Source organism: Chroicocephalus ridibundus, chromosome 14 (genome assembly GCF_963924245.1).
Source record: "Chroicocephalus ridibundus chromosome 14, bChrRid1.1, whole genome shotgun sequence".
NCBI lineage: Eukaryota > Metazoa > Chordata > Aves > Charadriiformes > Laridae > Chroicocephalus > Chroicocephalus ridibundus.
The window spans coordinates 13,285,905-13,301,606 of NC_086297.1; the positions used below are offsets into that span (position 1 = coordinate 13,285,905).

Genomic DNA, 15,702 nt, shown 5'->3' on the forward strand with positions numbered 1-15,702 from the left:
AGGAGGAGAGAGAGGACAACCTCAGCAACCTCCTGCACTTGCCTTACTTCTTACAGCAACACCCGCAACTGCAAACACAAACAGCGACGCACAGAGCGCCCTCACAGCGCCTAAACAGGCCTAAACCCCTTGAAAACAAATCCCTTCTGACAGCATCCCAAACATTTGTATATAAAAGCGTTTGACTTGGTTGTTAGTATCTAGCATCAGGTCTTGGAATGCGGAGAAAAACAAATCACGGCCGTAAGGAGAATGACAGATACCGAGCCTTCCTTTTCCTTAAATCTGTCAATCCAGTCAAACTGGAGTTGCTCCTTCTCTGCTGTTCCTTTGTTTCTTTTGGCTGGCGTAGCTGCTGATCTTCTGATACTCCAGAGGTCATTTTCTCTGTAAAAGTTCCATTCCCAGCCCCGAGAGCTGCGTCCCTTTTGGACACACATCTGCTACCGGCCCAGCGCCATTTGTGGGTGGGTGAGGGACTCCATCCTCACCCCCTCTATCTTCCCTTGCCTTAAATGCTGGAGTGAGGAGCCTGCAGGTGAGCTGAGCTTTGCAGGACTATATCCAAATTTGACCCCCCCACACCCCTATTTCAGCCTCAAAAGAGGGGCCGCCTCTTGCCTTGCAAAGGAGGAAAGGTGTCGATGGCTCACCTGGTGTAAGATCAGTGTGCGTGGGAAGGAGATGGCCCGCAGTCTTTTCAGAGCGCTTGGGAAACACCAGCCTTGCAGTAGCCCTAGGAGGAATGGCCACACATGAAGATTTTGCTACCAAGAATTGCATATTGTCCTCTCCAGCTTGAGGCTGTCAATCGATGGTTATCAGCAAGATAAGGCAGGGGGCCACCAAACACACCTCATCTGAGGACAAACACTCCGGAGGGGTACGTGGTGCTCGGTACGAAGCTCTTGTGAGGTTACAAGTGTCACCCAGGGGCAGGAATAAGTCCCTCAATACGGCTGTTGTAGCCAGCCTGACGTGTCCTTCCCCTAACACCGTCCCGTCCCCACTGCTCCCAGCCTGGCTCGGAGCCCCAGGGGAAGATGAGGACATGGGTGTGCTACAGCAAGGTCCCTGATGGGAGTGGCTGTGGGACAGGCAGCGGGAAACTCACACCCTCAAATTTAGCAGAAAAAGAAGCTTTCGCAAACACGACCCTCCGAGGCAGTTTGGCAGAACCGAGGACGAAATGTCTGCGCTCAGGTCCAACAGAAACCACCGTGTGTGCCGCTTCCCACAAACCGCTCCCTTCAGCCCTTTTCTCCCGGCTAGGGATAAATGACGGCGCTTTCCCTAGCTCCGTGCCGCTTTATACCTGAGAAACGGCCTTGGGAGGGTGGGAGGCAGCTTCCCTGGCTCCCACCCCCACAAATAAACTCTGCCCTTTCAGACACTGACAGACACACGTTTAGGAAAGGGAGGGAAAACCCCTTGGGAACGGCCCAGGGCTACTTTTCCCTGCATTTCCAGCTGAAATAAATGCCCCTGCATCCCCCTTGGGATAAGCCATCCCAGGGCGACACTTTGTGCCACCCCTGAACACGGACACACGACAGGAGCCCCCGACCACCTCATCCGGGTACATTTAGAGGACAGAAGAGACATGGAGGGGGATTAGGAGAATGACCTGTTTTTTTCCCTCCCAGTTCAGGGACATACTCACCCTGCAGAGGCTTGGGGGTGTGCGGGGGGGGCTGCTACTCAGTGCTGTGCTGTCAGGTTGGGTGGCAGCACTGCCAGACACTGCAGCATCCCCAGTGCCCTCTGTGTCACAGAACCAGGGCAGCGTTGCCGCTGGCGCAGGGTGCTCAGTAACCGGGTTCTACGCGGGCAACTCCCTGCAGCCGCTCTGGCAACCCGATGCAGCCGCTGGGCAACGCATTGCTGTGGATGGGCAAGCCGGGGCCAGCCCTGGGCAAGAAAATACCCTCACATGGCATCCTAGATCCTGCCCTGGACAACCTACTGCCCTCCATGGGCAGGTTTTGCAGCCCCTGGGCAACCAGGTGCAGCTTTTGGGCAACTGTTGAGCGGCTTAGTCATATCATTTGGTTTTCCGTAGTCCTGCAAGGAGCAGGGAGATGGACTCGATGATCCTCATGGGTCTTTCTCGACTTGAGACGTTCTATGATCCTATGAACTCACGGCCCTCAGTGGGCAACCCAGTGCCACCCCTGGGCAAGTCAGTGCAGACTGCGTGCATCCTAGTGCCTTTGCTGGGCAACTTGATCCCTTGCCTGGACAACCCCCAGCACCGTCAATGGGCAACTGAAATCTAGCTTGCTGACTGATGTTGATAGCATTCGGCATGCTACGTTGCAAAATCGAGCGGCTGTTGATTTTTTGCTGTTAGCTCAGGGTCATGGATGTGAAGGTTTTGAAGGTATGTGTTGTATGAACCTTTCCGACCACTCATCATCCATTCATAAGCAGTTACGGGAGCTGAAGGATAACATGTCCAAATTAAAAGTGGTCAAAAACAGTTTCGATGATTGGTTAAGCTCATGGGGTATAACGGGATGGTTATCAGATTTACTAAAGCAAGGGCTCATGCTATTGTTGGTTATATTATTATTGATTATGGCAGCCTCGTGTGTTCTCCGCAAAGTGACTGACATGATAGAAAATGCCATGCATAAGGTCTGGCTGGCTCAAGAAGAAAAAGGGGGTATTGTAGGAATGTATCTGAGAGAAAATGGCCATGTGAGCCAGCCTCCCTACTCTGAGAGATTAGATTAAGAGCAAAACAGGCGGTAGAAGATGGAATTAGTACATGGGAAAAACGGGAACTGAGAAGGTAGAAAACATGTTGTGCTAATGACTAAGCAATTTACTATGCGAATTCTTGTAACCAATCTGATGTGTGAACGAACTGCATGCACAGCGCGTGGACAGTGTAACTCGCTGATCAGAAATAAGCGAGTCGCGTGTATGGCTACAACACAGGGTATAAAAGATGATGATCGGTGCTTAATAAACGGCTTCTGTTGATTCACATTGGATCGTCTGGAGTCCAGTTATTTCTCCTCAACAGGGTGCGGGAGGAGAAGCCATGCTCTCTGCTAAGACACTAGGAGAACCCACTAGCAGGGTTTGACAAGCCACATTTTAACCAAAAGAGGCAGAAAATGCCAGCGACGACACTGTGAGCACCCGGAGATCTGCGGAAAGGTCTGAAAGTCCGTTCAGTCCCTGGCCAGATGAGAGAGAGCTTCACCTGGAGCTGCTTCTGGACTTTCTCATGGGATCTTTTGAGAGAGGTCCCAGCCCTAGCTCTGTCCCAGCATCAGTGACACCTCCAGCATCTGAGCTGATCCCATCCCTGCTACGAGTCCCTCTTCACCAGCAGCAGCCGAGGGAGCACAGCCGCCAGCATGGCCACCGTCAAGATGAGCTGGACGGCGAGGGCGATGGGCGACTGGCAGCATTTCACCCCCACGGCCGAGCTGGATGACACCGAGCTTCGTGTTTCTGTTCTGCTTCTCCTCCCCAGGGAGCTGCAGTCCATATCCACCAGTGGCATCCCATGGTCACTGATGACAAAGATGTGGGCTTCCCGCGCCAGCTCTCCTGGGACCCCCTGCGAGTCCATGGGGCTGTTCCCCGTGCTGCAGCACCGGTCGAAGCTCTGCACCAGCATCACAAAATGGCTGGGCACCACCAAGGTGTTGCTGGCCTCCAATTTGGTCAGATGGGACAAGGAGGAAGGTGACAGAGGCATCTCCAGGGCCCGGAGGTTGGTGCCTGCCTTGGGCGGCCATAGAGCCTTCTTCTTGCTGAGGAAAGTCACGTAGCGGCAGATGGGGCAGATGATGCTGCTCTGGACCTGGCCGTCAAGCTTGGCGGAGAGCAAGCACTTCACCAGGCAGTCGTGGCAGAAGGTGTGCCCGCAGCTGAGCTGGCGGTGCATGGCCTCCAGCGGGTGGAACTTCTCGTAGCACACGGGGCACTCGGCCGGGGGTCCCTCCTTGCTGGACGAGGCCTCAGACATCCCTGCTCTGTCGGCCACAGGCGCTCCCCAGCTACGAGGAAGAGGCACGATGGGTTAATAAGGTTGAAATGATAAGCATGATCCATCTCTTCATCTCTCCTCCTCCTCCTCCCTGCTCTCTTGCTTTTGCCCTCTTGCCCCTAACAGATGCAGTTGACAGCTACTAGGCATCCTCTCAACAAGACAGGGCATTTTCAGGAGCATTACGCCTCTCAGTGTGGCCCTTGGGGCAAGACGGGAGGACCCCAACTCCAGAGCCAGCGCGGGCAACAATCCCCGGCTGCAAAATCACATGCACGAGCCCCTGGATGGACCTGCTCAGCACGTGGTACAGATAAAGCAGGTTCAGCTTGTGTCACGAGTGCCTCCGTGCACTGCTGCCAGCTCCAGGTGCACGGGAGGTGGGAACTCCCATCCCACAAAGAAACCTGCCATGGAAAGGGAGATGCTCCCATCCCAGGGGACACAGAGGGGCCAGCGGGAGCAGGGGGAGGCCGGGGCAGTGGGACAGGTGGGAGCACAGGACCCCCCGGGGATGGAGAGGGGGCGTGCTGGACCCGGGGCAGGCAGCGAGCACCCACGCCAGGCTCCTTCCAGGCTGCTGGAGGATGTCCCAGGCTGGTGGCCAGGCCACAGCCATCTCCAGGCTGTGCTCCTCATGCTGGAGCATGGTGTGGTCAGTAAGCCCCGGAGCCCGGCGTCTCCTCTTAGTCAGTGCAGGGAGGGCAGAGCCCAGCCATCCCGCCTGGCCCCTGCCCCAGCCTGGGGCGCCAGGGGGAGCGCGGGGCCGCTGGCATCCCCAGACCCGCGTCTGGGCTGGGTCTGAAGCTCTGCCGTGCGTCTCCCAGGGCAGGGAGCATTCATGCGGTGGCTCAAGGAAGGGAGAGGGGAGCGGGAAGAAGGGAGAGAGGAGAGGGGAAAAGGGAGAAGGGAGCGGGAGATGGGTGAAGGGCGGAGGAAGAGAGGAGAGGGGAAAGGGGAGAGGAGAGAGGGGAGAGGGGAGGAGGGATGCTCAGCTCAGCTCAGCTCAGCTCCTTTCTCTTAAAACTGGAGCTTCATAAAACCTGCAGGTTTTTCCAGACCTTGCAGCATTGTCAGACCCGACCCAACCTGCACCCCTTTTCTCACGCATGACTGTGCCCATGGGCATCCTCACAGCTGCCTCTGGAGGTTTTGCCATCCCCTCCTTGGCTGACCTCCTCTTCCTTGGGAGCCATCCCCTGCGCCAGGACGGTCACAAGAACACAACAAACCATCCCCTCCCAATCAAAGAGAAGAAAGATGCAGGCTCCTGCTCTGCTTTAAGAGGGATCAGGGACTTGGTCCCCCAACGTGCTGCAGAAGGAGACCCTGACCCTGTGCACCAGCTCCTCTGTGCCCCCAAAGCCCCCTTACCTGCTGCAGGGCACCAGGGCAGGAGCCCCTCCATGCACTCCACTGCTGTCCCCAGAAGCGGGGCTGGCCGTGCCCCAGCACCGAGCACCAGCTGGGGAGGGGACTGGGACACCTATCTAACACGGAGGTGTTGGCTGCGCGTGTCATGCGGGCGCGTTGCGCAGAAGCTGGAGCAGGGACAGGGCCAGCTCCCGGGGACTGAATGCGGAGGAACTCGTTCCCCGTTTTAAAGGCCTGATATTTGCCTGGTTGGCCAGGGAGGGGGCGAGGAGCCAGTGTCAGGCGTCGGAGGGCAGCGACAGGCAGCACGGTCCTGCCTGCTTTCCCTCATGTGATGGGCACCTGTAGTCGGGCTCATCCCTGAGCTCAAACCCCAATGAAACAGTCGCTAAAGGGGATGTCGGGAGCCCAAATTCCCTCTGTTGCTGCAGAGCAGGGTGACTGGCAGCACCCTGCACCAGGGCTGGGCTCCTGCCAAACAATTCTTGCCTCCAGCCGCCACAGCTCCCTGTTCCTTGCCCTGGCCACATCTTCATCCCTACGCCCCCTCCCCTCCTCATCCCCCAAACACTCCGCACTCCAGCCCTGCGCTCCCCACCCTACACCATCAGACGCTCACCCAAGCACCGGTGTGGCAGCACACAGCCCAGCAAACACACTCCAGCAGGCTCGAGGGCCACTGCTGCCTTGAACCTGCCCTGGAGGGGGTTTCCAACATCTTTGGGAACTGCAGTCCAGGCAGCGGCAGGAGCCCTGTGGGCTCAGGGCAGGCAGAAGGCCCGAGCTTGGCCATCTCAGCAGCCACAGGTGGCTCATGAGTCACTGTTTGGCCAGGTGCCGGCTGGAAACACACATGGAGAAGGTTCCCTGTGGCCTTACATGTGTCCCAGGGTGCTGCCCATCCCTCCCTCGACCCCCAGGCGAGAAGCTGAGAGGTGTCTCCCCTGCAAAGCCTTGAAAATCTGCCACGGGGTGGGTCACTCCTCCCACAGTCTCGACTCTTTCCAGCCACCCCTGCCACCCCTCAGCCCGGCCAGTGGCCACGGGGCTGCCAGCCCACACTCAGGCTTGCTGAGCGGCTCCACAGGGATGTGAGGATGAGATTCCCAGAGCAGGCACAGTGACCCCAAGGCGCCCCGCCTGCACGCCTTCCCCAGCTCTGGCTGTGGCAGTGCAGCCACGGGACCTGGATTTGAACCATCAAGGGGCCCCAATGGCCCCTGCAGGGCCTGGAGTCTCCATCATGGAAAGCCTTCCGGAGAACCCTGACATAGCGGGGAGCCTTGCCTTGGGGCAGAGAGATGCTCCGCACAAGCATTCCCAGCCCTGTGGTCCTCCAGCCCCAAGAAGATGCCCAGGGCTCTGCAGGATCCGTGGGGCAGGCAGAAGAGAAGATGCACCTCTGGCACCCAAACCCCAGTGAGATGGGCCATGGAGTTCCTCTATGGGCAGGAGGGGTGGTTTCGTGCGGCTGGCTGTCGCGGCAGGGCTGCAGGCGTGGGCAGCAGTATCAGTCGCTCGTGGGTGCAGCGGCTGCAGCAGTTACAACATGGGGCTGGTTTCTGGAAGGAGCAGGGGAGGTGCAGCCCCGCCGAGCCGTCCCGTGCACTGGGGCAGCTGCCAAAAGAGAGCACCCATGGTGGGAGACATGCCCCGGGGGGGATGTCTCAAGCCGTGAAGCCCTGTCCCTCGCTGCAAGGAGACCCGGAGCATGTCAACACCTTCCACACCCCCCGCTTAAGATCAGGGACCAAGCCACTCCACTCATTATCCCAGTTTTCTTGGGATGGTCCAGAAATTGAGGCTGAAACCTCTCCAGACAGATCGTGCCGGGGCTGAGGTTGCACAGTCACCCCTGGGGTAGGCATCCTCATCCCCCTCCCTGGCCCCTCCTTGAAGCTGCTGGAGGTGCCAGGGTTGCAGCCACCGACATCTCCATTGCTGAATGAGTGATCTGGGCCAGCGAGAGCAGATTTGGGGCAGCCGAGCATCTCCCCAGCTTCAGTTTGCTCTCTGCCAGCACCAAGGCGGGGTGGAAATTCCTGTTTCCTATACTTTGAATGCTTCCCGCCGTCGGAAACTATGAGCTCACGGCTCTATACATAGGCACTGGAAAAACGAGTCTGCCTCCCTTTGCCGCTTTGACCACGCCAAAATCAAAGGGATTTTGGCATATCACAGCCCTGGCTCTGTGAGCACTTTCGTTCTTTCCTGGGCATGGCTTTTCTCGCTGCCTTTGCCCCACTTCCACATGCAGCAGCATCTTTCCTGAAGGACGGGATTGAGTCTGCTGGTGATTGAGGGAGAAGAAACCAGTTTCAGGAGCAAAGCAAGTCCCTATACGCTGCCTGTGTGTTTTTCTCCGGCTTTAAGCAATGCAGCTCACGGCCAGTGTTTCAGCCCCCTCAAACCCAGTGCAGGGTCAAGGTCTCCAGGATCCTTTTATCCAAGCAAGAAGGCAGCATCAGGCTCAGCTTCTCTCCAGGGACCACAGCTGAGACCTACTCTGCTCTGGGGTTGGTGGCTTCCAGGGAACAAGGGACATTCTGACCCAGAAGAGGACACAGCCCTCCCTACAGGCGGGGGTGGCCGGGGGTCCCTTCACTAAAACTGCGATGGCTTTTGGGCAGAGCTCTGCAGCCTTTTGCAAGGACAAGAGGATGCTGCAGACAGCCCTTGTCTTCCACAGCATCACCCCAACTTCCCACTGTCACCGACCAGGTGGGGAGGAGGGAAAATAATATTAGATATAGTTACGTGAAAGTGCTTATTTTCAAAGCACATTTAAAGCCAGAAGATCGAACTATATGTGAGCCTGGTGCCAGGCAAATACTCACTATAGGTCTCCATATTTCCATAACAAATCCATGCTGCACTTCTCCAAATCATAAGAGATGAAGCAGGGACATTTCCAATGAGCAGAGACGTGTCCTCCATCCCTTCTCTCAACGAGGGTGACGATCCCGGTGAGAAAAATCATGGCTTTATTCCTGACGGCAAGATGCACGCGCGGAGCTTTGCCATGCAGCCACAACCCATCCACATGGCTGGTGGCTGCTGGAAAGGATGGGCTGGCTGAAGTGTCCCTCACCTGGGGAGACCTGCCCCATCCCTCCCACGACACGGCCAGTCCTCCCGAACTCCCCCAGGTTTTTCCTTAGCGATGGCTCAACCTGCAAATCTGAGGCTTTCTCCAAGTTTCTGCTCAGCCCGTTCTCCTCCCACCACTTCCCAGCCCCGGCTCAAACATGGTGAATAGTTGGCACTGCTGGGAACCAGGTGAAGGGAAGAGGGGAAAAAGTAAATCCAAGGGGTGGAGGGTCCAAGGGTCCTGGCCCCTGTCTTAGCTGTATCCATTCCCGTGCTGTCAAAATAAACTCACATAGATGGAAAAGATGGATGAGTTTGGAGGCACCCAAGCCCTTTAAGGGGGACCATCTTTTCCCATACTTGCTTTACTTGAATTCAGAGTGGGAAAATAAGTGTCTTTTCCTTCTGCATGTCTCCATCCTGCCTGTCAGGCACCTGGCAGGATGCAGACCCACCATCAAGCTGCTGATTTAGCCAAGACAGCCCAAAACACCTAGCAGAAGCTCTTCCGACAGCTTTCTCCTCAGCGCTTTTTGCCGTGCCCAGCAGGTGGTACTCTCGGATCTGCTGTGGCCAACCTAAAAAAAAAAAAAAAAAAAAAAAAAAGACCCGGGTGCACCGTAAAAAAAAGCCCTGGGCCTGCCTCTCCAGGGGTGCCAAGGTCTGGAGCTGGTGGTCCCCACCAGCTGGGATGCTGCCTCTTCCCCACCAGGACGGATGGGATCTGCCTATCCTCCTGATGATCAGAAATTTACATCCAGTCATTTGACATGACGAATGCTTACCAAACACCAAGGAACAACGGGGTACATCCCCAAACCCCTCTCCAATGCCTGTTTTCCCACCGGATGCTGCGGTTTTGCGAAGGCACCTGCACAGTACCTGGGCATCACAGCACCCACCTGCCTCTGCCTCCAACAAACCCTCCCAGGAATGACCCCGAGCCTGGTGTGAGCCCTTGGAGCCTTATTCTGACAGCAAAACTTGGCGATTTGTCTCGTCCAGTCCAGGCCGAGCCACACAGCCCCACGGTGCATGGGGTTTTCCCATACCTGGGAGGGCAACTGCACTCTCCAGGGGCTCCTTCAGCTTCTTTCCCCCCTCCACCAACACAGCGTCAGCTCAGTGAGCCCGGGGGCAGCCCAAGGCAAGCGCCTCAGATGATGAGCAAGACCAGGGCTGCACAAAACCCCTGGATGTGGGGGCAAAATGGCTTGTCCCCCCCTCCCCGGTGCCCACACCAGCCCCTCGGGGGAAGCACACAAACCTGCTGGAGACCCTCCGCGGTCACTGTGACCCGTCCCTGCTGTGCCATGAGCCATGCCACTCCAGGGGTGTTTTACCACCCACGTCCCCTGCAGCAGCGGGTATTGCCGGACTCTTTTACGCCATCCCCTCTGGCTGCCTTTTTACCAGGCAGCTCCCTCGAGCCTTATTCTGGGGGACAATGCACAGAATCCCTGCAACGTCAGGAGAAAAGGCTGCTGGGGTTAGGGATTGGGGGGCTTTTACCAAAACGGGATGTTCCCTGTGGTTTTGGCTGCCAGGTTGTGTTGCAGTTTGGCTTTTTCCTCCAAGCCCTGTCTCCCGGAGGGCCGAGACTGCAGAGGGGTTGCTGCCTTTAATGGGAACAAGTAGAGGTCAGCTTCTAGCCCTGCAACACCACACACGCTGGAGCGGCCCGGAAAGGAAAGGCTCCATAAAAGGAGCACTAAATACTCCATTTTGGTTCATTTCATGATTTTTCCAGGGTCTTATGACCATGCAGTCAGCATGGTGCTGTGAGCAGAGAGTTTGCAGGCAGAGCTGCTCCACCAGCCAGGGTCAGCTGGTGGATCATCAACCAGAAACACAAGTGGGTTATTGATAGGAGGATGCTTGGGAAAAAATGCATCTGCCCAGACATGCTGGCACAAGGCAGGAGGGCTACTGTCCCCGTCCCACCACCCTGTGGGCTCTGCAGTCCCCGTAGTCAAAATATAGGAAGGATAACCCCAGTCCTCCCTTCCAGATGGGGTCAGCTGGAAAACACACAAGGGTCCTGACAACCCCCAACCCACGGTGTCCCATGAGGGACAGGGCAGGTGGTGCCCGGCTGTCCCCTTCTGCATCCTGGGAGGATGATGGGTCCAGCACACAGACGCTCCCGAGCCGGCATCGGGGCTGTGGCTGGTGTCACAGCAGTTTCCCACATCTCCTTGGCCCTCCATGTCCATCGTTAAGGACCCCCAGGAAAATGGGCACAAGCAGATCCAGGGTGCCTAAGAGGTCACCCCTGCAGCCCACGAGCAGCCTGGCAATAACCAAGACAATCAGCGTTTCAGGGTGGCTGTAAAGACCAAGTTCTGCCAAAAATTCCCGACCGAGGATTTCTTGCTCTTAGCCCAGAGCAGACCTTGGCACTCGGCGATTAACCGTTGAGTACCGTCCTTGGCACAGGCACAGAGAAACAAATCCTTACTGCTTTCTACAACGCCGTGCGGCATGCACAGCCTGTGTTTTGAGAGAGACTTAAATGAGAACGGTTTGTGGTTATTTGGTATAGGATCGTTCGTATTTTGGAAAATAAGCACGTTCCTTGCAAAGAGAGTCTGAGGAGCGTTAACAAGGAGCGGGCAGGGGATGAGGGCGAGCCCCGGAGTTGGTCCTGCCACAGCATCCTTGTTCCGTGTCCCTCTTATCGCTCCGAATCGTGGCCGACCGCGGGTCCCCCGGCAGCGGAGGGGCTCGGAGACGGGCAGCAGGGAGGGAGGGCACAGGGACCCACCGGAAAGGATACTGCGGGATATTTTTATTCCATTTTTACCGACAGATTTTAAAAGCCTTGCTTTAAAAGCCCAGGAAATATCTTTTGATTCTCTCTTCCTACAGCACCGGTGAGCTCTGGCTCCTGCATCCAGGGTCCCACCAGATGAAGACTGGTCCTCAGCGGCGTTGCTCCCCCAGCCCGGCCGCAGGGTGGATGGGGCAGAAGCTTTTGCCCAAGCAAAACCTCCTTTTCCTGATGCCAGAGCAGAGCCTTCACATCAATAAGAGCTGGCAGAGAGCTCTTTAAGGCTCGAGCACAATGCACCTCTACCCAAAGAGCTGCCCACTGGGGCACCTCATGAACCAAACTCAGCCGCTTGACGGCGTTTTTAGCAGGGCCTTTCCGACTATAGTCCCTTCAATGACAAAAATTCACCACTGAAAGGATCCAGAGGGAAGCCCCTCTTCGAGCAGCTCCTGGGAACGGGGCAATATAGACTGGCAACCCTCAGCAGGGCAGTCAGACGTGGAGGAAACCACCCCAACCACGTTTTGGACAAGCCCCTCTCAACACTTAAAAACTCCCCAACACATGGCACCCTGCAAACACCCAGGGAAAAAAAAAAAAAGCGGTGGAGATTTGAAAAGCAAAAGATTTGAGGAGGCTTTAGAGCCAAGGACCCCCCCAGAGCACCCATCTCCCCACGTCGGGGACCCACAAGAGTTTTGCTCCCACCAGGCTGGGGACTAGGGCGACATGAATCTCCACAAACCCCTGACAGTCTCCCATCACCGCAAGACCCTTTGAAAGCACACAGTGCTCTTCCCTGCAACTTGCCAAGACCACGTGGCATCGGTTTGCTCCTACGCCAGGAGCGTGTTTCCGGCGTAGTGTGACATCGGTATGATTCACAACTGGTTTCACTGGGAGAATCCGTCTCCAGGGGAAAGCAAAACCCAGGCTAACTGAAAACAAACGCTGGACGCGGCACCACCGGCATTAGCCCTGCCTTGTGGGGAAACTGAGGCACGGGCTTGCCTGACTCCTTGAGCACAGGTCTCATGACACTGGTACCGCTAGGTGCCCTGCAAACTGCGTCACGGCCTCTCAGCAAGCACCCCTCCCCTGCTGACCTCAGCACACAGCTCGCTGGGTGACGTCACCCAGCGCCACAGCAGCCTCCACCCAGCCCAGGCCAGAGGTGGCCGTTCGGCCACTCCAGATGTGCAGGTGCCGCGTCAGCGGCGGGATGAGGCAGGGCCTGAGGGCTCAGCACGTCCCACCCCATGGGGCTCGGCAGCGAACCACGGAGCGAGGAGAGCGCCCCAAAACTCAGCCTGTCGCAGCGGCAGAAAGCAGGGCAACTTTCTGGATAGGGGACAGGGTGTCCCCTGGAGACGGGGTGTCCTCAGGGCACCGCGGCATCTTTAAACCACTTTAACACAGGCAAGAGGGAGGCGTGATGAAAACGGCCCCTCCACTCCCAGCAGGGCGATGGGCGCCCAGCGAGCCCTGCTCCAAGGACTGCCTCGCGTTTATACATCCCAGTGTCATCGAAAGGGGCTAATAACAGGAGGCTACCGAAAAGCACTCGAGCCGGTCACCTCCGCTGCGGCTGGGCGCGCTGAACACCCTGCCACGGTGCTGCCAGGAGCTGCCCCACAGCTGGGGGGCAGAGCAATGGGCATCGGGGCTGGGACCCACGCTAAGCGCCAGACCAGTTTCAGGGACTGGTAAAGCTGGGGGGGGGCGCAATCTCCCCACCAGGACACCGGGAATGCGGTGGGTCCCTGTCCCTCCACCTGGGGACAGAGCAGAGGAGGGGAGGGGATGGGGAGGGAGGGAATAATTTCGGGGGCGGAGGGGGGTGTGCAGTGAAAAGCAAGAGGGAATCGCAAGTGACCCACACAGGCAAATCCCCCTTGATTTCCTAAGGCTGGGGAGGAGAATAAAAGCGAGGGGCAGCGATTTGCGGGGGGGGAGCACTCACCGCTCGTGGAGGAGGTCAGGCAGTGGAAGACGCTACCGGAGGTGCAGTTCTGCCAGAGGTGCGCCGTGTGCCCGCCGTTCACCAGCCATTGCTGCAAAGAGACGCAGCCCCGTGAGCAGCGCCCTGGCAGGAGGGGGCAGGCAGCCGTGTGCCCCCCGCCAGGGCTTCGGCACCCAGCAGCCCCAGGGCGTACCGGCCGGGGGCTCCCAGGCACATGCTTTTCCACAGAAAAGGGGTTTGGAAAGGAAATACTGATAGTTGCTTTCAGCCGCTTTCACCCCAACGGCAGAAAAAACACAGAAGCTCTTTATTCTCTTTAAACACGGACCAAGTCCCGCGGGGGACGCGCGCTTCCCTCCCCTCTGCCGTCCTCGCCCAGCGCCGGGCCGGGCTATTTGAATGGTTCCACGTGATTTCTAACGACTCGCAAGATTTATTTTTTTTTTTAACGTCTTCTACTACTATGACCACCCAAAAAAAAACAAAAAAAAAATAAAGGGAAAGAAGAACCTGGTGAAGCAAGCCTGGAACTCACCAGCTCTACAAAACTGCTGCCTTAAAACCAAGGCAAACCTCTTCCTAAGTAGATGACGTGTTAACGGGGCTCTGGACCGAGAACGGTGCTGGGAACCCTCTGTGCAGCATCCAACCCTCCATCTTCCCACTGCTTGCACAGCTTAAGCCTTGAACATCGCCAGGAGGAGCCCATGCGGGTGGGGAGCGAGAGGCTGTGCCCAACGCACAGCCCCAGAGGAGCAGAGCTGGAGAGCAAAACTGCTGGTGCTGAGGAGCCAGTGCCCAAACCAGTCCCGTTTCAAGGGGTTTTGCTCAGACTGGCTGTACTGGTCCTGTGGCCTGAAGCCCGTTAGCAGGTGGAGCTCCTTTATGAAAGGGGAGCGCGGCGTCACCCCCACCGAGGGTCTTTTGGGTGCTCTATGATGTGACATGGGGACGGTGAGGAGATGGCCTTCAACAGCCCTCTCCTCTGGACTGATGGGGATGTCCTGAGCACCCGCTGCCGCACACAACCAAGCGACCCCCCCCATTACACCTGACTGACCCACCCCCCCAGTGACACCTGACAGCACAAATACAGAAAAGAGCTTTCTGTGCAAAATTCTCCAAAATCCCACCATTAGGAAGACCAGCAGTCGGCAAGTAACAATTCCTGCTAAAAGCCAGGCTGGAAAATAAACCAAAAATAAAAACACCACCTTCTGGTTTTGCCATGCCCTAACCCCCCCGCCAGCCGCTCCCTGCCTCGCTGGTACCCCGGTGCCGCAGGAAAAGTCCGTACTTACGCTAACGATGGTGGAGACGAAGAGGAGCACCAGCACGGTGACGTGGAGCACGATGATCCCCAGCAGCAAAAGCAGCATCTTGGCGGCCCGGATGCCCCCGGGGATCCCCCAAGCTCCCCCCAAGCCCGCTCACCGAGGGGCTCCCTCAGCCCCTCTCCTCCGAAGGGGGGGCTCCCATCCCTCTCCCCGAGGGCAGCGTGCTCCTCGGCAACCCCGGCGGGGGGGTGTGTGTGTGTGTCTATCTCGGCGCATCTCAGCCGAGGGGCTACCCCGGCCCCCCTCCGCCGGGATGGAGGGTCCCCTGCCCACCTACCCATGGGGACCACCGGGGGTCATTCTGCCGGCCCCTCTCCCCAGGGGGGGCTTTCCCTGGCCCATCTCCCCTGGCGACCCCTGCAGAGGACGGCTGCGGGAAGGAGGGGGAGCCACCTATCTAGGCGCATCTGCCCCCGGGTTGGGGGGGGGTGTTCTTCTCGACCCATCTCCCCTCGACACCCCCAACAGGGGCTTTCTTTGCCCCTCTCCCGCCCCGGCGTGTGTGTGGGGGGGCTTTCCCCAGCCCATCTCCCCTGGGGACCCGCGGAGAAGGAAGGACGGGCTGCCCTGAGCCCTCTCCCTACAAGACCCCCGTAGGGGGGGTGTCTCCTCGGCTTATCTGCCCTCGACACCCCCAGCAGGGGCTCTCATTGCCCTTCTCCCCCGGGAGCGGGACGGGTGGGGGGGGTCTTTCCGCAGCCCATCTCCCCGCGGAGAAGCAGGGAGGGGCTGCCCCGACCGCTCTCCCTAGAGGACCCTCGCAGCGGGGGGACGGGGGTGCGCTCCCCGCTCCCTCTCCCCTGTGGACCCCCCGGAGGGTCTCTCTGGCCCTTCTCCCCGTCGGGAGAGCCCTTCCCTTCCCCTTCCCCTTCCCCTTCCCCTTCCCCTTCCCTTCCCCTTCCCCTTCCCGGCGGAGCCCGCAGCAGCCGCCCCCCTCCCGGGCCGGGCCGTACTCACGTCGCGGCGGAGCCGAGGGGCGCGGGGCGGCAGCGGCGGAGCGGAGCGGGCGGCGGCGCTGACAAGTTTCCCCTTTAACCGGGGCCACGGCCCCGCTGGCGGCTGCGGGACGGGGAGGGCCCTGCCGCGGCGCCCGGCCGCTCCTCCTGTAAATGCGGCAGCGCCCCGGCCCCGCCAGCACCCACCCCCCCTC

General features: G+C 58.3%; 1 protein-coding gene across 1 annotated transcript; it reads right to left on the reverse strand.

The window, feature by feature from the left end:
• Positions 1–3,223: 3,223 nt before the first annotated feature.
• On the reverse strand, positions 3,224–3,991 carry LOC134523516 (RING finger protein 222-like). The gene has a single exon (XM_063352483.1). The coding sequence runs from the start codon at positions 3,989–3,991 to the stop codon at positions 3,326–3,328; it is 666 nt and encodes a 221-aa protein (XP_063208553.1). The 3' UTR covers positions 3,224–3,325.
• Positions 3,992–15,702: the final 11,711 nt, after the last annotated feature.

Bases quoted from the DNA above. Each gene is read 5' to 3' on its own strand.
- LOC134523516 (XM_063352483.1), bottom strand. From the start codon at position 3,991: ATGTCTGAGGCCTCGTCCAGCAAGGAGGGACCCCCGGCCGAGTGCCCC.